Here is a 19,541-nt window from a genome sequence, read left to right on the forward strand (position 1 = left end):
ATACACGTGACACAAGTTTGGCTCTCAAGATTTTGGGGTGCAGTTTCTCTGGACTCCCTGCATCTATCTTCTTCAAACCTGGCGTGCCTTATGCTCTTAGAAGGAGATAACATTCCTGCAAGTTTCATCCAAATCTAGTCAGAAATTACAAAGTTCTAGGCTGTTTTGTCTTTCCCCATTATAGCCTATGGGCGAAACGGCAAAACTGTCGAAACAGCAAAACATTTCGACTTGCCTCATTTTGTTTTGAAGCTGTTTCGACCATATCTGTTTCATTTCAATTTTGCTGTTTCAACCTTGAAACAGGTCACAACAGAGTCAAAACAAAACTGGTGGCAAAATTTCGCACAGCCCTACTTGTTACAGCTACTTTGGGATCCTGTGTGTCCCAGAGAATAGAGGCAGCAGAGGGCAAAGAAATAGACTGGGTATGATACTGGACATCTGCTCAGGCACTGGCAGAGAATTTGTGATTGGAAGTAAGAGGGAAACTTGGTTCCCCCCTCCCCTCACCTCTCTAGGAACAGCGAAGAGCCTAGAATAGATTGTTATAGGAGTGTAACTTCTTGTTTTGGGAAACAGCAGGGCACAGTTGTGTAAACAGTGTCCAGAGTTACTCTGGGCAGAGGGAGTGTGAGCTTAGCAGAGACATGTTTTGTTTTTTCTCTAGGGATGCATGGTTTTTGGGGGGGTCCTTTTGGAGGCAGAAAGAGCTTTTCCAAGGGGATTGTGTGTGGCATGTAATCTGTCACACGCAGTCTTTCAAGGGGAGCTTTCTCAATCCTAGAGTGAAACTTACTGGATTGCGTGTGCATTGTAAGAACTGACAAGCTGTGAGGAGAGTCAGAGATTGTTTTGGGTTTGCAGAAAGCAAGGCCAGTATAGATTGTGTAGCTGTGAGAGAAAGACTAAAATTTGCTGGATTTATTGGTTTGCAAAGTGCAAGGCAAGAAGGGCCACTGATGAGAATGGATTGTGAAGCCTGTAGACCAGAAAGGATATAGTTAAGATTTGTAAGGGAAAATAAAAGCTAGAAGTTAGGTAAGACCTAGAGGAAGCATGGGGATTCCAGAGAAAGCTGCTAGAGAAAGATCTGCTGGAAAAAGTATTGCCATCAGAGTAGACAAAGAATTGCTAGACTGAGAGACCTGTTGAAGAATAAGAGAGATTCTTTAAAGGGGGTTTGAGAACAGACTCACAGAATACAGAGAAGAATTGAGAGTGGGTGCTAAAGAGCAGAACTCAGCCAGAATTTGTGAGAGCATTGTAAGCCAGAGAGACTCAGTCTTAAAGGTGTGAAGTAGAGTTAGCACTACTAGTGTAGTATGTGTGTAGATAAAATGAGAGGCGTGTGTGTATGACACTTTAAAGCGGGCTAAAGGCTATTACACCACTGTAATGGTGTCTGTGTTTTCATGCCTTGGCAGTGTATTGCGCATTAATTCCAGCCACTGTAGAAAATCCAGTGGTGTAATGCACCTTAAATGACTCTGGGCACAGCAAACTAAACCTCCTTCAAGGGGTTTTAGTTTGCTGCCCCTACAGCTGCAGAGTGAAGCACCAGGCTCCGTGCACCGCTGTGGCTTTGCAGGAAGCCCTGCAGGCAGCCTGGCAGCAGCCTGGGAAAGCAGGCTCTGCCCAAGAAAAGCAGTGAGCCTGATCTTTTTTTTTCTCCACCTGGAGCCTGCCTGCCTGAGCTGTGTGGGGGCCTGGGCTCAGGGTGCCTGCGGTTGGGTGCCACCTGTGGGGGGGGCATTGCTGCCATGGAGGGAAGCACCAGCTCTCTCTGCAGCCTATGGACTGCTCCACCTGCCGGCAGCTCACCCTCCCCTCCCCACCACCAGACAGGCAGGTAAGTCAGTGGGGCGTGTGCACGACACAGGGGTTTAATCAATCCTAAATTGAAGCAGTGTTTTTTAAAACTCACCGCTTCAATTTAGGGCCCCCATTTCATTTACGCACACCTTGGAGTCCAGGAAGGGTTAAATCAGGAGAGAATAGGACTGAATGGGTCCAGAGGCTCTGAGGAGAGCAGAGGAGAGAGTGAGAATGAAATTTTAGGAATAATTGCTTTAGAGCAGGAAGAAATATAGCAACCTTGAAAGAAAGTTGTAACTTGATCTCAGAGAGTGTCTGAGCTGGTTAAGTAAAATACCTTCTATTGCTGGTCCCATAAGAAGTCAATAGGAAAGAAAATGAACCCCTGTGCTAGAAACTGTGTGAATGTGGGTTACAGAAGTAGAGCCTAAGGAGCCTAATAAGTAAGCGGCTTTGCAAAGTCAGTTAAGGTGTTAATACAAAACAGAGAGCGTGAACAGTGTGGCATATTTGCTCTGTGTGTGTATTACAAGGCAGAGAAACTGCTGGAAGTGTAAGTATTTGTAATCTCATTGGTAACGGGGGTGAGAAATGTCTTTTTTTACCTCCCCTCACTCTCCAAGATTAGTGTGAATCTTTTAGAGAGTATCTTTCCTTTCTTGTCAAAGTCAGCTTTCCTGAAGTGGAGGACTTTTGCATTGCTGACTGACTTGCCAGCTTTATGGAGGATGGTGAAGGTAATCATCTCATGGCCGCTGTCTCCCAGCTTCCCTTTGATCATTAGGTCGCTGATTAAGTCATCCCCCACTGCCAGTACCAGGTCAAGCAGTGCTTTGCCACTCATCGGTCCATAGATTTCTTGAGTCAGATAGAGCTCATCCACACACGAGGAAGATTTGCGACCATTCACATTTGGCCAAGTGCTCTTCCCATGAGATGTCTGGGTAGTTGAAGTCTCCCATGACAACCATGCACCAGAGCAGAGGTCTGTCATGGTGTCCTATATTTGCATGCAACTGTTCGTCCTGCCATCCAGTGCCTGGTGGAACAGCAACATAAAGGTTTTTAAGGTTCGGTGTCAGCTGGCAGGCTTACACTCAAAAAGCTCGCATTGCACTGAGCAGGGACATGCCCAGATTTCTTCAGGAGGTTCCTTGGTAGCGGGGACATGTTTTGGGATGATTCCTTGAAGGTTTTGCCCCATGAACCCAGCAGAAGGGCAGCCCCTTATTGGTGGCAATGTAAATAGCACACGTGGATGGTGAATAAATTGGTGCCTGGCATGGCCAAAGCATTCTTTGGACCAGACAAAAACATGGACAAGGGTGTCCAGAAGAGTTCCCCAATGCCACAGAGGCATGGCGGAGGGTGGCCTAAGAAGAATTTCTATCACTAATCCCAGCCCAAAAGAAATTCCTTATTCAAGGCATTATACTTAGTGCAGTGGGCATGGGGGCCTACAGTTAGCAGCATGGCATGAAGAAAATGTGCTCTGGGCTGGGCAAGACTCTGGTCAGGGATGTCTGGGGGAGTCCACCGGTGCCACAGAGTCATAGTATGGGGTGGCCCAACAAGGATTTACATCTCTAATCCCAGCCCAAAAAACAGTTCCTTATTTGAGGCATTATACTTAGCACAGTGGCTGGGGTGCAGTCTGTTGTTATCCTGGCATGGCCAAACCGCACTTTGGGCCGGGCAAGTCTCTGGTCAGAGATATCCAGGAGAGTTGCCTGGTGACACAGAGACGTTGTCTGGGTTGGTTTAAGAAGTATTTCTAGCTATAATCCCAGCCCCAAACTCAATTCCTTATTCAGGTCCATATACATAGCACAGTGGCTGGGGTGCTGTTAGTTGGCACCCTGACACAGCCAAACCACATTTTGGACTGGGTAAATCTGTGGTTAAAGATGTCCAGGAGAGTCCCCCAGTGGCACAGAGGTGTGCCACGTGGTGGCCCAAAAAGTGTTTCTAGCTATAATCCCAGCTCAAAAGCCAATTCCTTATTCAAACCTATGCACTTAGTACAGTCGGAATGGGGGGCTGTCAGTTGGCACCCTGGCATGGACAAACTGTGCTTTGGGCCAGGCAAGTCTCTGCTCAGAGACGTCCAGGAGAGTCTCCCAGTGGCACTCTGGGGTGGACCAAGAAGGATTTCTGGGTATTACCCCAGCCCAAAATCCAGTTCCTTATTCGGGTCCATACACTTAGCACAGTGGCTGGGGTGCTGTCTGTTGGCAGCCTGGCACGACCAAACCGCACTTTGGTTTCCAGGCAGGTGTCTGGTCACAGATGTCCAGGACAGTCCCCCAGTGGCACAGAGGTATTATGATGGGTGGCCCAAGCAGAATTTCTAGCCATAATCCCAGCCCAGTTCCTTATTCAAGCCATTATATTTAGTACAGTGGTCATGGGGGCTGTTAGTTAACAGCCTGGCATGGCCAAACTATGCTTTGGGACAGGTGGGACTGTGGTAAGCGTTCTTTGGGACAGTCCCCCAGTGGCATCACCACAAAATTTGGGGTGTCCCAAGAAGTATTTTGCCCCATAATTCTATCCTAGTCTGACCTTAGTTTAGGGTTCTGTCCTTGATGCAGGATATTATTTTACATATTAATTAGTACATATGCATAGCTCTTTAGGATGTGGAATTCTTTAATAAATTTTTATTGGGTCTAGATTAGCTTTGAAAAAGGAACGGGGAATAAGGAACCAACTTCAGCCTCATACAGCAGGGGAAATTCTAAAACAGCCATCTTTGTTATGTATTTTGCAGGGCAGCTGCTGCGACAGTGGCAAGCACACACAACTAATGGGAGCCCATGGACCGTGTTTTCCCTATGGTTTTATGAGATCCAAAAGAGCTTTTGAGAGAAATACAAGCTGCATGATGCTACCCTAGTGACCTTGGTAAACCACCACAAGACACAGGAGGTGGTAAGGGCAAGAGACACCATATCACCAGTAGATTTACTACCTGGTGACAGCTGCCAGGCCGTGCGGGAGTGAATCTTCTGCAGGGACCCACAGAAGAAGCACAGAGACCTAAACAAGCAGGCAGCCTGCCGGACACTTCCTGTGAGGGCATGGAAAAACAGTGCAAGGCAGAGAGGTCCACTGAACTGCCAGAGGCCGACCTGCCGCTGGCAGGCAGAAATGATCGACCACCTCTTCTGGGACTGTCCGTACACAAGGGAGGTGTGGGAGAAAGTCTGTGCGCTGCTCCTGGTGGTGACAGGTGTCAGAAACCTGACTAGGGATGAGGTACTTACTTGGCAGGAGAAACACCATGTATCTGGGTTCATGAAGGCAGTTTTTCTTAAGCATTCCTGGGGATAACATTTTCTGGCATTGTTTAGTACAGGGGTGTCCAACCTTTTTGAATGTGGGGCCAGATCACAAACTTTTTATCACCCAGTGGGCCGGCAAGCTACATTCAAAGACCTCACAGGAAGTGGTATCGCATCAGGAAGTGATGTCACGTGACCTTTGACACCAACGAAGTTGCAGGAAGTGATGATAATAATAAAGCCAGCTTCCCACTTGCTGCTGGGGACAGGAGGAGCCCGGCCAGGTCGGCACCAGCCAGCAGAAGCAGCGGCGGAGCCATGTGCCGCTTGGGATGGGACGAGCCTGGCCAGAGCGGCAGAGACTCAGCTGCATTTTCCCCCTGCCTGCACGGGTCAGTCCCGAGCAGCACATGACTCCATTGCCGCTTCTGCTGGTTGGTGCCTACCCGGCCGGGCTCCTCCCATCCCCAGCCGCATGTGGGAATCCGGCTTCAGCTGCACGCTGCTCCCGATGGGACAGACTCGTCCGGGTCGGCACCAGCCAGCAGAATCAGCGTTGGAGCCATGTGCCGCTCGGGACTGACTGGCACAGGTAGGGAGAAAGCACAGCTGAGCCCCTGCTGCTCCGGCTGGGCTCATCCTGTCCCGAGCGGCACATGGCTACTCCTCTTCCCACTTGCACCACATCAGCAACATCAAGCTGACGCGGTGCGTGTGGGAACCTTGTCCCTTCCCCAGCCCTTCAGCAGCCATTAGGAAGCTGCTGGGGGAGGGACAAGGGGTGGGAACAAAAATATACCGTGTTTACCTTCATTTCCCGTCACAGCACCATGGGCCACAAAAACGGCTTGGCGGGCTGCATGGCAGCCCGCGGGCCGTATGTTGGACAAGCCTGGTTTAGTACCTGCCGAGGTATTGGGCTTAAAGCCCACGTTATGGAAATGTGAGGCTCCTCCCTAGCTTGCTCCTGCAGCCATATGGCTGAAGGCAGGTGAAACTTGGCGGCATCTGAACCCCAAGCCTTTGGGCTTGGGCCTGCACATAGGATGCCTGGCAAAAGATGCTGGAAATATCTGAAGCCCCTGGTGTGGGTAGAGGATGTTTGCCGGTTGCAGGGCCACTTATGGTTCTGGACTGACTCATGGATTTGGACTTGATTTGGCTTGGAACACAAAAAAATTATTTAAAAAAAAAAGTGTGGGAGTGAGTCTTCACCTGCAGAAGAAGCACAGAGACCTAAATTGGCAGGCAGCCCATCAGGCACCCCCTGTGTGGGACAGCACAGGGCAGAGAGGTCCATCAAACTGCCTGCGACTGACCTATTGCTGACAGGCAGAAACATTCGACCGTTTCTTCTGGGACTGCCCATATGCCAGGCAGGTGTGGGAAAAAAAGTCCGTGCACTCCTCCTAGTGGTGACAGGTGTCAGAAACCTGACCAAGGAAGTGGTTCTCTACGGGCACCTGACCAGACAGCAAGGGGCCCCGGCAGTGCACTTCAACTAGTTCAACTCCTGCTTCAGGTCTGCACTGTGGAAAACCAGGAACCTGCTCACAAATAGACCCCAAAGTCAAGGGCTGTATTTAAATGGGACTAAGTGAAATGTACTGGTACTACAGAAAGACAGAAGAGGATGACAGGAAAGAAATAGCAGACCTGATCTGGTGGAACCTCAAGGATTCTGGCATAGACTTTTTCAGGATTAGCCCCTCTGAGGAGGGCAGTGGGTGGACCTTCCAGCCCAGGTCCTACCACCATGGGTGCAGGCTGGGTGATAAGTATCTCCCAGCGTTGACCCCATGACCCCAGAACTTATCTCCCACCCCTGGGCCACCCAGCCCCTGCTCTCTCCACTCCCCAGTTGTGGAGAGGGGGCTGGAAGGTCCCTGCTGGATGGGGCTGGGGACCCTATTCCCTAACCAGCTCCATGATTGCACATCTGGGCAGGGAACAAGCTCTCCAGCCCCAACACTGTGATCCCAGAGGCTGGGAACTGTCCCAGTCAGGGGCAGGTCCTAGCCCCATGACCCAATTGGGTGATTGAGGCACAGGGCTTGGAAAGAGTTGCAGGGCTGGGGCAGGTCCCAGCCCCCTGCCCACCAGTGGGGGGCTCACTGCTAGCTGCCCCACTAAAAGATCAGGGCAGGGGCCTGGGACCTGCCCCTCCCCTATGGCTCTTTCCAAGTCCTCTGTCCCTGATTGAGAAACCAGGGCCATGAACTCCCTGCTGCTGGGGCAGTCAGGAGACAGCTCTCTCCTGGCCTGCTGCTCCCTACCAGCCCCTGGGTTAGCACCCAGGGAGAGCCTAGAGCCAGGGGCAGGAGCAGATGTGCTCCCAACACCCTGCACATGTAGACACCTGTCCAGGAACATTTACTCCAAGTAGTTTACTCATGAGTAAACTGCTCCTGTATCAAATGCATGTGTAGACACACCCACTGAGAATCAGGTTCAAGGCACCCAAGGGCAGGCGGGGCTAGAGCTCAAGTCCTCTAGCTTCCTAAGTGAGTAGCCTATGTGCAGAATGGGCATGTGCACCACCAGCAAGGCATACACAGTAGTGTATGTACTGGCTATGCAGCCAGGAATAGAAATCCTGCTTTTGGGTAAGTGGCAGTTTTGGCACTTAGATGGCCAAAAATGCCATCAAAATTGGACACTTAGATGAATGGGAAGGGAATAGAGTGCTACCCTTTGCCTCCAGGATGTGGAAGGCTGATCAGGTGGTTGAGATTTCACCAGTATTATCTTCAGACAGCTGTTAGCTGTAGTGACTGTCTTTCCAGAGAGCAGCCTCATTCTTGGAGGAGTTCTGTCAGTGCCGCTGGAGGCCTCTTGGTGGAGCTAATGATACTGTTAAGCAAAAATCATGAGTTAGATTCGGAAATCACAAAATTGGCTAAAAAAAAAAACCCACCAGTTTTTTTCACCGCCTGAATTGTAGTTTTGTTCTGTTTCTGGTGTTTTGAACATTTCCTACTTCTCTATGTGTGAGGCATATCCTTTTGCAAGGTCTCCCACACCTATTGAGGTGGTTTTGGAACTTTCACCCCCCCATATTAACCCCCCTTCCATGAACCAAATCAGTCCCATCTCACACTCCACCTCCACATCTTCCCCTCAGGTAGTTTTGCAATGCTTTTTCCCACATCTGGTAGGAAGCTGCAGTAGGGTTCCCTCTCCCCAGTATAGGCAGGAGGCAGCTCCAAGGGCTCTCAGCTCCCACACCTCTGTCCCTATGCCAGCTGTTGCAGGGGCAGAAGCAAAAAAGCTGAGCTGTTGTTTCCAGAAGGGATGGAAGAAGGAGGGAATGGAGATGTTATGAGCTGCTACTCTTTGCACTTTCAGGGCTGGAGACCATGGTACCTGAAGCAACACCTGAATCTGGGTTCCTGCCCTGGAAGCCTGATTTGTGAGAACTGTGAATGGGTTGAATCTGCATGTGTGAATCCTAAGGTACTTTCTGTTGAATCTGCTAATGCCAATGCATGTAAAGTTTTACTTTTTGTTTCTGAAATAATCAAAGCTGTTTGCTGGAGGCTGTACTGCTTTGGGCATTTTCCCTGGTAACTTTGGATTCAGGGTGTCAGCTTCAGTCTCTAGCTCTGCCACAGACTCCCTGCATAACTCTGGGCAAGGTGTTTAGCCTCTCTGTGTTTCCATTTCTCAGCTGTGAAATGGAGATAACAATCCTGCCCTGTCAGGAGCTTGTGAACATAAGCAAGCTCAGGTGCTCAGAAGCTGTGGTAGTGAGGAGGGTCCTATGAGTAGATAGGGGGTGGTAGACTGGTAGCATGCAGAGACAGTTGAAAGGATAGTACCAAGTGTCTGAGTGCTGGACAAGGGGTTCCTAGCCTGCATCTAATTTGTCTGTGCACGGTCCCTTGGTACGTATGGCTGTGCCTGATGCAGAGCTGTGCATATGAACTGGAGTATGGAAAGTTTCCCTGTACTTGGGCAATATTAATTCCATATTCATGCACATGGAGAGATCCCTTAGTGGCCCTTCCGCTCAAACACTGCTGGATAGAAGAATGCCAGAGCCAGGAGGTCCTGCTGAGACTCTTGTCCTGCTGAATGTTATCTGCTTCTCTTCAAAAGATCTTGGGTTGTGGTGATCCCAGGAACTGTGGAGAACTGAATACCAGGTGAATTCTGCAGGCCAGGGGATGGAGCAAAAGCCTGTCTCTTCCTAGACTGGGGTAGGTTAGGGTGCCTAGGCTGAAGGGCTATCAAAGGCCAAACCCAAGGCATTCAGTCAGCCACGTTGTGCTTTGCAGTACCCTGCCTGAGATGAACAGAAACAGATCAGGTTGTTCCCCTGCAAATGGCTGGCAAGTGAAAGAGCCCCAGCCAGTGATAATAACAAAGCTGCTGTGTGCTCCAGCCAACAGTTTGCTCAACAAAAATATTATACTGTTATCTGTGATTTATAGTAGTAGCCAGCACCAATAAATCAATTACCCCAGGATCCCAGCTTTACCAATAAATCACTCACCAACACATTGGCCTAGTGCTCATGACCATGCCATCCCGATGCCCTGGTACAGTGTTGGGGAGGCCAGCAAAATTCTTCAGCTACTAATTAGCTAGCGGGCATATGGGGTGAAATATTTCTTTAGCAGGGAACTGATAAGTTAATGGCTCTAAATGTGCTCTTGGTTTTAGCTGGACAGTTTAAAAGCCAGAGAATAGGTGGATAAAAGAATAAGAGTGGCTCATGGTGACAAAGCAAAGCTCAGAGCGCACTTTTCCAGGGCTCCATGGAAATCTACAGTGACTGTGAGGTCCAGGAGAGCTGTACCGATGGAAGTGGAGGAGAGGTCTGTAGACAGTCTCAGGAGGCCATAGTGTCCAGTCCCGCAGCTGAATCAGGAGGCTGTTTTCAATGGGGAGGCTTGTGTCTATAGCAAGCTCCCACCGTGGCCAGGCATCTATTGTTTGCACAAGGGTTGTTTGATAAGCATTATGTTCTTCAGAAGATGCCTACTCCAGGAGTCAAAATAGCATGAAATTTAATTTTATGCCTATTTGACAAAGCTTGATTTCACCTCCAATCAGCAGTGGCGATAAGAGCCCTCGGCACAAGTGTGCAGGGTAGTTTGGCAGCTGTGACTGTGGATTTAATAGGTGAATCGACAGGAACAGCACTTGAAAATCCCCAGGGTAGTCAACCATTAAGGTGAGCCCTATCTTCCATCCCCCAGCTCCCTTTCTGCAGTGTTCTCTGGTTGCTGGGCACTAAAGCAAACCAAAGCTCTGTTTACTGAGTCTACTATTACAATACAGCTACCAAATATTTGCCAGCCGTCAGCGCTGCTCCACCACTATAAATACTTCAGCCCCAGATGGAAAGACTGCCAGGGGCAGGAGCTGGGAGCCCATGCATGGCGGGACTGTGGCGGTTCGGTAAGTGCAGAGCTGACAAAAAGGGGGATGATTTTGTTGCAGCTAAAGAATGATGTTGCTACCAATGACACCTCATGGGTGGGGACTGGGTTTGAGGGCTGGGCAGGGCCTTTAATCTAGGTAATTAAGTAATTGGGATGTTATGACTTTGGGGCTTTTACCCAAAGCTTCTCTTGTCCCCTGTTGCAGTTTGACTGCCCAGAGGGGAGAGAAATCCTCCCCCCGCTTGGCTCCAAGCCATCCTTCCAGGGAGGCTCTGGAGCAGGATTGTCCCCTTTACCTTCTTTGCAGCACCACTACTATCAGGGCATCTTTCCAGCTCCCTGCCCAGGATGAGCAACCAGGGGCTCATTTCTGAGCCTTTTTCCAGAAGCCCTAACACTGGTGCACAGTATTCAGTGCACAGCCGGGGTCAAGGAGCTCTTGTGCTGCACCAGTGCACTCCCACAGGCAGCCTCTTTCCAAATTTTGCCTTCAGCCTAGATGCTCTGTAGCCATCCCACAGTAGCACCTGGCCCTAGGAGTTCCTGAATGGATGTGAACATTACTGGAAGGCCCAGCTAGATGGGACAGTGGCTCAGGCAGGGCACTTCAGGCTCCTGGAGTTCAATTCAAGAAAGCCAGGGAGTAAAGACAATCAGCCCTTTTGGATTTCCTAGGACAGCTCTGAATTTGGGATGGTGCCCTGGGATTTTGAGGGTTCATTGAAATGGGACTTTCATCCTGAATTCAGAAAGCTGGTCCCAGATTGATGCCAGAATGTGCCTGCATCAGGGCCAGTATCAACAAACTAGGCAATTTCACGGGCCCTGGAAACTGACTTGCTGCCATCATAGAATCATAAAGGAGAATCATAGAGAAGTAGAGTTGGAAGGGACCTTCAGAGGTCACCTAGTACAACCCTCTGCCTGAGGCAGGATTATCCCTATCCAAACCATCCCATACAAACCATAATCCAAACTCTACACAAGACCATTGTCAAACAGGCCACAGGCAAAGCAGGGACCACAGCAGCCAGTGTCCCACTTCTATGAAATGCTGTCAATACATGCTCAAGAGATCCCAGACACCGGGCCACATCCCCTGGCACAGAGGAAAGCAAAACCCCACACAGTCTGCACGAATCTGACCATGGGCACTTCCTCCTGACCTCAAACACAGTGATTGGTCCATAAAACCAATGCCTGACAGTTTCAGGGCTGCTAACAGCCCTCTGTGGAGTGGCTCTGCCTGTATGCCAGATTTTGGTCCCTAAAAACTGGTCCCTGTAGTGGGAAGGAGCTGGTCACCCAGTCCTGGGGTTTGCAGAGGTCCTGGCTGGAGTGAGCCCTGCCTCCCTATTGCTGGATCACAGAGGTCACAGGTGAAAGCTTTCTGGATGCTGAAATCCACACAGCAAAAGCCATGTTATCTGGCACTTTACCATCCAGAATGCTCCACTAACTGGCATCTGTCAATACAAATCTTCCTTCCAAGGGACGTGGCAAAAGTGAAACCAGAAGTCCCACTTCCAGTTTTGCCACCACGAGCCAAGTCCCACTTCTTCCTTGTGGACCATGGCCTGGAACAAAGCAGCCTGCACGGGGCCCCCCTCCCCATCCCCTGGCACACTGATGCCAGAGAGTGAAAGCTCTAGTGCACCAGACATGGCATATTTGATTAACTGGCATATTTGATTAACTGGCATCCCCCATTCCCCATGGAACAGAGCATTTACTGTACTTCTGATGGACACACACTGAGAAACAGTAAGTCATGAGGGGAATCACATTTTGGTGAGGCGAGATATCCCAAACTCATCTGCACCAGTAGAAATGCCAAGTGACCCCAGGGGCATCAGGGGAGCATATAGGGCCAGTAAGACTGGGACCATGATTAGGCCCATTCCATAATACTCCAGCAGAGAAGTGAGGGTTCACAGGTCCCTGTGAGGGTCTATTACCCCTGGAAGGCCACTGACCATGTGAGTGTATGAGGATGAGAGGCTGGCCAGGCTCCCAGCCAAACCCATCCACCTGCTCTAGGCTGGTCACTAGAGCTTCAGCCCCCCAGATCCTCGCACCATGGGTCCTTGCCCTCCCTTCCACACATAGCATGTGCTGGCTGCTTACTAGGGATCTGGACTCTCAGAGGTAGGAGTGGGACTGTCTGTGTGATGTCAGGGGGTGATCTCATAGTTCAGTCTTTTTATACTGCTCTCTTCTACAGAGCACAGTAATATTTATATCCTTCTCAACTAGGGGAGTTTAATACAGGTGAAACTGAGGCATGGAGAGGAGAAATGTCCTGCCCAAAACCTCATAGCAAGGTAGTAGCAAAACAAGGACTAATACCTGGAGTTCTGATTCCCAGCACTATATTCTAGCCATCCTGCTCCCGCTCTTGGCCACTGGTTTCTCTCTTGGGGCATAACTGCTCATTTTGTTTCTCTTAGTTTTCTTTGTCTCAGGAGTGCTGGGCTGGCTGCTGGTCAGATGAGGAGGCTGGGGCTAGGGCTTCTGGGCTGTTTTTAGCTCCTTCTCAGGGATGTCACTTGTGGCCTTGTACCTCAGCTTCTCCTTCTGAGAAACAGCAATGGCATTTGCCTCCAGAGCACCACTGAGGCTGAGCACCAGCTGGCAGAGAACTTTGGGTTCCTCCCAGGGAAGGTGAAGGGTAACTATTTGGAATGGATCATACTATGGCTGCTCCTGTAGGACCAATCCTGAGTCCCCTGCACCTGGACATGGAAGGTAGTACAAGCAGGAGCTGATGGCTTTGCTTTGCAAGGTACAGGAAGCTTGAGCTGACTTTAGAAAACATGAGCCTGTACAGAGGCAGATCATCGGGAAGTGCAGTTGCACCTCCCCCACCCCCCTTTTGATCCCTCCTCCACCCAGATTTTAAAACCAGTTGCTTAGGAGAAGCAGTACATTTCTATTTCAGTAGTGCTGAGAGAGTCCACTGACTTCTGTCATCTCCCTTCCTGTTGATCTCCACAGGTGTTAACAACCATCTCTCCTTTCTAATGGTCTTAATGTTTCACTATTCAACCTATCCTTTCTTCTGCAGTTTTTCTGTCTGTAAGCCCTTCCTGGTAATGTCTCTCTTCTATTTTACAGCCCTGCAGACTATTTTTAGCTCTAGCTAAAACCTTAACTCAGCTGTAGAAATGAATGACTGAAGTATTGGAGGCACTGTCAAGATGCTCAGGGCTAGATTTTGTTTTATGAAGCTGAATAAGGGATGCACATTTAACTAGAATGACTACAAGACTGATGATACAATATCCTGTGATGATTGTTTGCCTAGATGGTTGTGTTGTTTTAAACTTCATATATACTCTAGCAAGTTAGTGTACATTCCAATAGTTATATTTAGTTTTTGCTTTGATCTTAAGTGAATAATACAGTTAGCCCCTTTCAATATAAGAAAACCTTCTAGGACCCAGGTGCGGACAGAAGTGACAATTTTCACCAGATCTGGCCACAGAAAGCAGTCTATAGCCATGATCAAACACAAATGCATGGCTGCAGACAGCTTCAAAGATAGACAATCAGGTGAAAATCTGACCCCTCATTGCATGAAGTAACAGATAAAGACATTTCAAAATGTAGTGTCTTTTGTAACTTGTGTCTGCAGAGCTCCCAGCCTATGGCAGTTTTCAGAATGGCAGGGGGAAAGGGAGTGGTGGGAGTTCAGTCTTGACATTTTTCAGCCCTCCCAGGATGGTGGGGTGGGTGTATTGGAGGGGGGAGGGCTTAAAAACATCCAATTCACCCACCCCACCCTTCAGCACCAGCTGGGGAGCCCCAAGAAGGAGTTTCCTTTGCTGCCTTTCCCCCCCTCCCAGTCTGAAAACAGCAAGTACTGTCACAGAGCCATGGTCATTGCTATGGGAACCTGGCTGCAGGTTCCTAGTGGGCAGCTAGATTCCCCTCCCCCCTGGAACCAACAGTGAACTTCTGTTTGGTCTGAGGTAACGCTGTAACTTAGAACAGTTTGCAAAAATCTTTCTGAGTTACAGCTGAGAGCTGCCCTTCTATCTGCGCCCATGTGTTGCTTTATATGTGATGATGTGCCACACCATCTGCACCTGGCCTTTCAAAATCCTAGATCTACCTATGGGTCTGCAGCCTTCCCTGCCCTCCAGCTCAGGGGGGGCTGGCACTCCTGGCTACTCCACTCAGTGAAACCAGGTATCCAGGAGCTGGCAGCCACTGCAACAGGGCAGCTGCAGCAAAGGTCTGTGTCTGAGACTTTCTAGCCTGTCATCTGTGCCTAGAGATGGGGAAGTGGGGCCTACAGCTTGCTCTGGCTTAGTGGGGTGCAGAGTCCAACAGCCAGGAGCTGTGGCCTGCATGGCAGCAGTAGTAAAAGTACCTGCAGGAGTGGGGCCAGCTGCAGCATCAGAGCTGGCAGTAGTAACAGCTGTTGCTCTTGTGCTGCAGGACAACTGTGTCCCCCATCAGCCCTCCCAGTCTGCCCCAGGGTTGTCTTCTAGCTTTAACACTGCTGTGTATGCTCGAATGAACAGTGAGTAAGAGAGGGCCAGCCCCAGCTCCTCTGGGCAGGGCCAGTAGGCACAAGTAGGTCTGCTGGGAACTTGGCCTGCTATGAAGTGTTCTGGGGAGGGAAGAAGTCCAGTCAGACACCGCTGGGGGCATAACACAGGGGTGCCGTGCCAGCTGGGTTGCTGCTAGCAGATGTGACTGTAGAGGTGGGCGGCTCTGCCCATGGCAGCTGCAGCGGGTACAGGCCAGGCTCAAGTGTTTTAACTCTCAGCCACAGAGTGCTGCAAATGCCAGGGCCCTGCCCACCATTCCAGCCCCATGAAGCTGCACAGGGGTGAGTTTTGCCAGCACACAGACTGTCAGGGCCTGCAGCAAGAGGCATGGCCAGGTTGTACAACAGCAGTACAGCCAGGCAACTGCAGCACAGGGAGGTCTGCCCTAGGGAGAGGGACTGAGGTAGAGAGAGAATCTGGCAGGCTACAGGGCACTCTGGCTGCCCAGAACCAGCTGCTCCCAAGGCAAATATTAGGCTGAAGCATTATGTGCTTTTGGAAACTCAGAGCACTATATGTGGGAGTGTGGGGGAAGACAGAGTAATGACCCTTGGCCAGGGTCACACTTTCACAGTACACTTGGGTTGCAGAGTGGGCAGGGGCTGTGGACCACTGGGGTCAGGGAACAGGCCATCAGCTCCCATGCACACCGACCCTCGCTGAGGATGGCAGCTGCTCTGGGAACACTGCAGGGTCCCTGGCCCTACAGCTCAGGCACCCTGCAAGCAGCCTGGAGTTGACTCTGTAACAGTCAGCTGTGGGTTTTCTCAGTCCCATCACATTTTGACCTGTTGCAGCACAGGGAGTACCACCTGAGGCTTGAAATCCCTGAGTTGCATTGGAGAATATCCAGGATATGAGAACTAGCTCCCTGAGACACTGACCCCTCTCAGGAGAGCCTGCAGCAGATGGAAAGGCCTCTGGAGCAGCTCTGGAAGCCAACAGGTGGCTGGAGTTTGAGGTGGGCAGAGCAAAATGAGAGCAGGGGTAGGGCTGCTCTGTTTCATGCCATAGGAGGAAGGGGCTGTGGGGTCAGAGTCCTGATCACGTCTACCCGTTTAGCTCAGCTGCCCCTCCATCCTAGCACTCCTGTGACATGCTGGGAACATGAGGAATCAGTGCCTGCCCTCCTTCCAGTGCTACCCATGGCTAGCAGCCCTACCATGTGCCTTAATGGCATAGGAGTCCCCCCTGCCCCAAAGTATATGAATGGGCACTGGGCAGTGGAAAGGCTTTGTGACATGAGTGAGTCAAGAGAAGGGGCAGCTCTGTGGCACTGAACCAAGCCAGAGGCTGCCTCTGAAATCAAGGATGCTGCTTGCCTCATAGACTGAGGGAGGTCAGGGTTCGGTCTTGCCTCTAGCCTGGGTCCTGGGAAGAACTCCAGAGTTGGTCCTTCTGCTTCCAAAAGGCCCCTCTCCCCAGGCACATACCAGTCTGGTGGTTGGAAGCCATGCCCAGCTGCATGGCAATCCCCCCCCCACACCTGTGTGGCCTTGTGCTGCTCCCGGGGCCGGCAGATGCTGGGGGAGTTATTTGCTTGTTTAAGCAGTACAGCTCCATGAGCTACAACTGCTGAGGTGCTGAACATCTGGACTTGGTCTTGGATTCTGTCTCAGTGGTCTAAAGAGGGGATGGTAGATATTGGATAGCCTCCACTTCTCCATACTCTTGCCTAGGCATATGTGTCAAAGGTCTTGGTGTGTTGGTCTCAGGACTCCATACAAGTGGATTAATCTGGTGCCTGACTAGACTTATGCATACACCATGATCCAGGGGATCAATGGCTACCTCCAGCTCCAGTTGTGCAATAAAGCTCTTATCCTGTGCATAACTCATCTGATGCACAGCAACTGCCTATGGGCTCTGTCACCCATGATGCAGCCCTGCTCCAAAACCCAGGTCACTGCTGAGCTGCATCCTCTCAGCATTAGGGTCCCAGCCCCACAGTACACTGGGCAAGACCAGAGCAAGACCCAGCAAGGGCGATCCATTCACTGCCCTAGAGTCATGCTGTGAGGTTGTGATCAGGAGTGGGCCCAGCTCTTCTCTCACTCACACAGATCCACCCTGCCTGGGCTAAGCACACTGAGCACCATGGCTCCCTGCCACTGTCTGGGAAACCAGCATGCATAGGCAATGCGTGCCTCCTGAGGCTGGGGGAGCATGGCAACCACCCGCAGGTGGCAGCAGCGTTGTTGATGGTGGGGTGTGGCAGCAGCAAGTGGGGACTTCCTGCAGGCAGCTGCACCGATGTTAGCAGCGAGGGTGGGCTGAGCAGGGATTATCTGCAGGCGGCTGCGGCAGTGTCGGTGGTCAGGGGGAGGTCCCGCTGCAGCCGGACGCTGACCCCGGAATTGCCGGCTGTAATTCTCGGGGGTGGGGCACCAGTGCTCTACCTGCACCCCCTGCCCGTTGCCTAAGCCAAGAGCGCTCGCTCTTAAGGGGTGCACATGCACCCCCATGCACCTCCTACACATCACCTATGCCAGCATGTGATAATGAGAAGGTAGCAGATCTCATACACAAGCATAGGCCTGATTTCTTTAAACCACTCACAATGCGGTCTGGAGTGTGGCTGGACTTGCAGCACCACAGTCCTCCCTGCATGTTCCATCAGCATGGCCTAACAGTGTTTCCGTTGCAGAGTGAGTCCAAAGGCCGGTGGTGTCCATCTCTAAGTGAGCTGAGATGGCTGCAGGAGTAATCAGGAACCCAGCAGAGTTCAGACTGCCCACTTCCTTCCAGCACTCATTTCTCCACCCTGCTGTCCACCAGGATAGGGACTTTCAAGAATTGTCTGAGGAGGAGGAAGATGAGGAGGAGGAGGAGGAGGAGGAGGAGGAGATGGAGGAGGTGGAATCACAGGGCAGTCCCACTGCTCCCATTCCTGGTGGAGAAAGGCAAGAAGTCACAGCCACTGCCAGCCTACATGATGCAGAAATGACACTACAGCTCCTCAGGTTCTCAGAGCTGATCAGCAGTGACATCCAGAGGTACTTTGGGAGGAAGGACAAGGAGGAGGACCCTGACTCCTGCAACATCTATGAGGACTGCTTCTCCCCACAAAGATCGGGGCGGGAGCTGTACTATGCAGACCTGATGCACATTGCCCAGAGTGGGGAACTGGATGATGAGGACTCCCACAGTGCTCAGGTGCCCTTGGGGCAGCTAGACCAGCAGGTTTGGAGGTCCATTTGTAACAAGGATGGAGGGCAGAAGCTGGGACCACTGGCTGAGCTCTTTGAATATGGCCTGAGGCAGTACATCAAGCAGACAGTCTCTGACAGCAGAAGGCTGCGGCTGGAGAAGAAGTATGCCCACATCACCCCCATGCACAGGAGGAAGCTGCCACCATCCTTTTGGAAAGAGCCCTCTCCTGGCCCTGCAGGCATCCTCAACACAAACACGCCTGACTTCAGTGACCTCCTTGCCAACTGGACTGTTGAGCCTGGGCAGGAGCTGCCCAATGCCAGCAGGGAGCTCGCTGGTGAGCTGGGCCGGCAGGCTATGGAAGCTGATCAGTTCAATGTGCTGTGAGGCAGAGGTGCCAGGGCTCCAGTCAGCTTCACTGAGTCCCATAGGCTGGGACCAAGCTAGGGGCTGCTGGAAGGAAGCTACATGCTCCTAAGGTACTGAGGAGTTTGTCCAAATGGGAATTTGCACACCCTGCCACCTGCCCTGTCCCAAGTGACTGTGGGTAAGACTGCCATATTTCTTCTTGTGCCCACTTTCTGCCCCATTCTAGTTTGTAGGCAGCACACAGGAACCAGGCTGATGCCTGGCGCATTAACCTTGGGCCTTACCTTGCTCCTGCTTTTTAAGTATGATGGGCTTTGGACTTCTCCCAGCTGCAGCATCAGCCTTTGTGTCAGTCCCATCAAACTACCCATGTCTGTGTGCTCTGCAGGGACGGCAAGGATACTGGGCAGTGTCAAGCTGCAGCTGCCGCCATATGATAGCCACATCCTTGCCATGTGCCACCTTGGTTAATGATAAAACTGGCTTTGCTTTTACAAGAGAGGGTTCTAATGCTGTCAGTGGGGCTTTGGAAAGGTGCCATGTGGGACTTTCTCAGCTGGGATGTGCCAAGGCCTGAGAGCTGCTGTAGCAAGGAACACGTTTAATTTTATTTTCCTCTGATTGTAACAGGAATGACTAGGGTGAATAAACCCTTCCTTGCAGTGGCGGAGTGTGTCAGTGGTGTCTTTGGAAGTCACCCAAGCCAGGGGGACCCAGGCTGCAATTGATGGCAAGGCCATGTCACAGAGGGGGTCACATCCTGCCCTGGGGAGCCCCTGGTTTTGAGGTTGGATCATGCCCTTTAGGCACACCAGTCTGGACACTAGCTGCAGGTGCTCAGCACCTTAAGGAACAGCCAGGCCTCAGATGTCTCTGCTGGGACACCCAGCCCATGGAAAGTCTGCAGGGGGATGAGAGGGAACCAGTGTGTGGTTGAAGAAAGAGCCACCGTTTGCCAT

General features: G+C 51.1%; 1 protein-coding gene across 1 annotated transcript; it reads left to right on the plus strand.

The window, feature by feature from the left end:
* Window positions 1-8,168: 8,168 nt before the first annotated feature.
* On the plus strand, window positions 8,169-19,247 carry PERCC1 (proline and glutamate rich with coiled coil 1). The gene is made up of 2 exons (XM_059716283.1): window positions 8,169-10,514; window positions 17,708-19,247. Exon 2 carries the CDS (start codon window positions 17,752-17,754, stop codon window positions 18,598-18,600), a length of 849 nt encoding a protein of 282 aa, XP_059572266.1. The 5' UTR covers window positions 8,169-10,514; window positions 17,708-17,751; the 3' UTR covers window positions 18,601-19,247.
* Window positions 19,248-19,541: the final 294 nt, after the last annotated feature.

This window comes from Alligator mississippiensis, chromosome 13 (genome assembly GCF_030867095.1).
Source record: "Alligator mississippiensis isolate rAllMis1 chromosome 13, rAllMis1, whole genome shotgun sequence".
NCBI classification, from domain to species: domain Eukaryota; kingdom Metazoa; phylum Chordata; order Crocodylia; family Alligatoridae; genus Alligator; species Alligator mississippiensis.

Excerpts from the sequence above, each read along its gene's own strand:
- PERCC1 (XM_059716283.1), top strand. The coding sequence starts at position 17,752 with ATGGCTGCAGGAGTAATCAGGAACCCAGCAGAGTTCAGACTGCCCACT.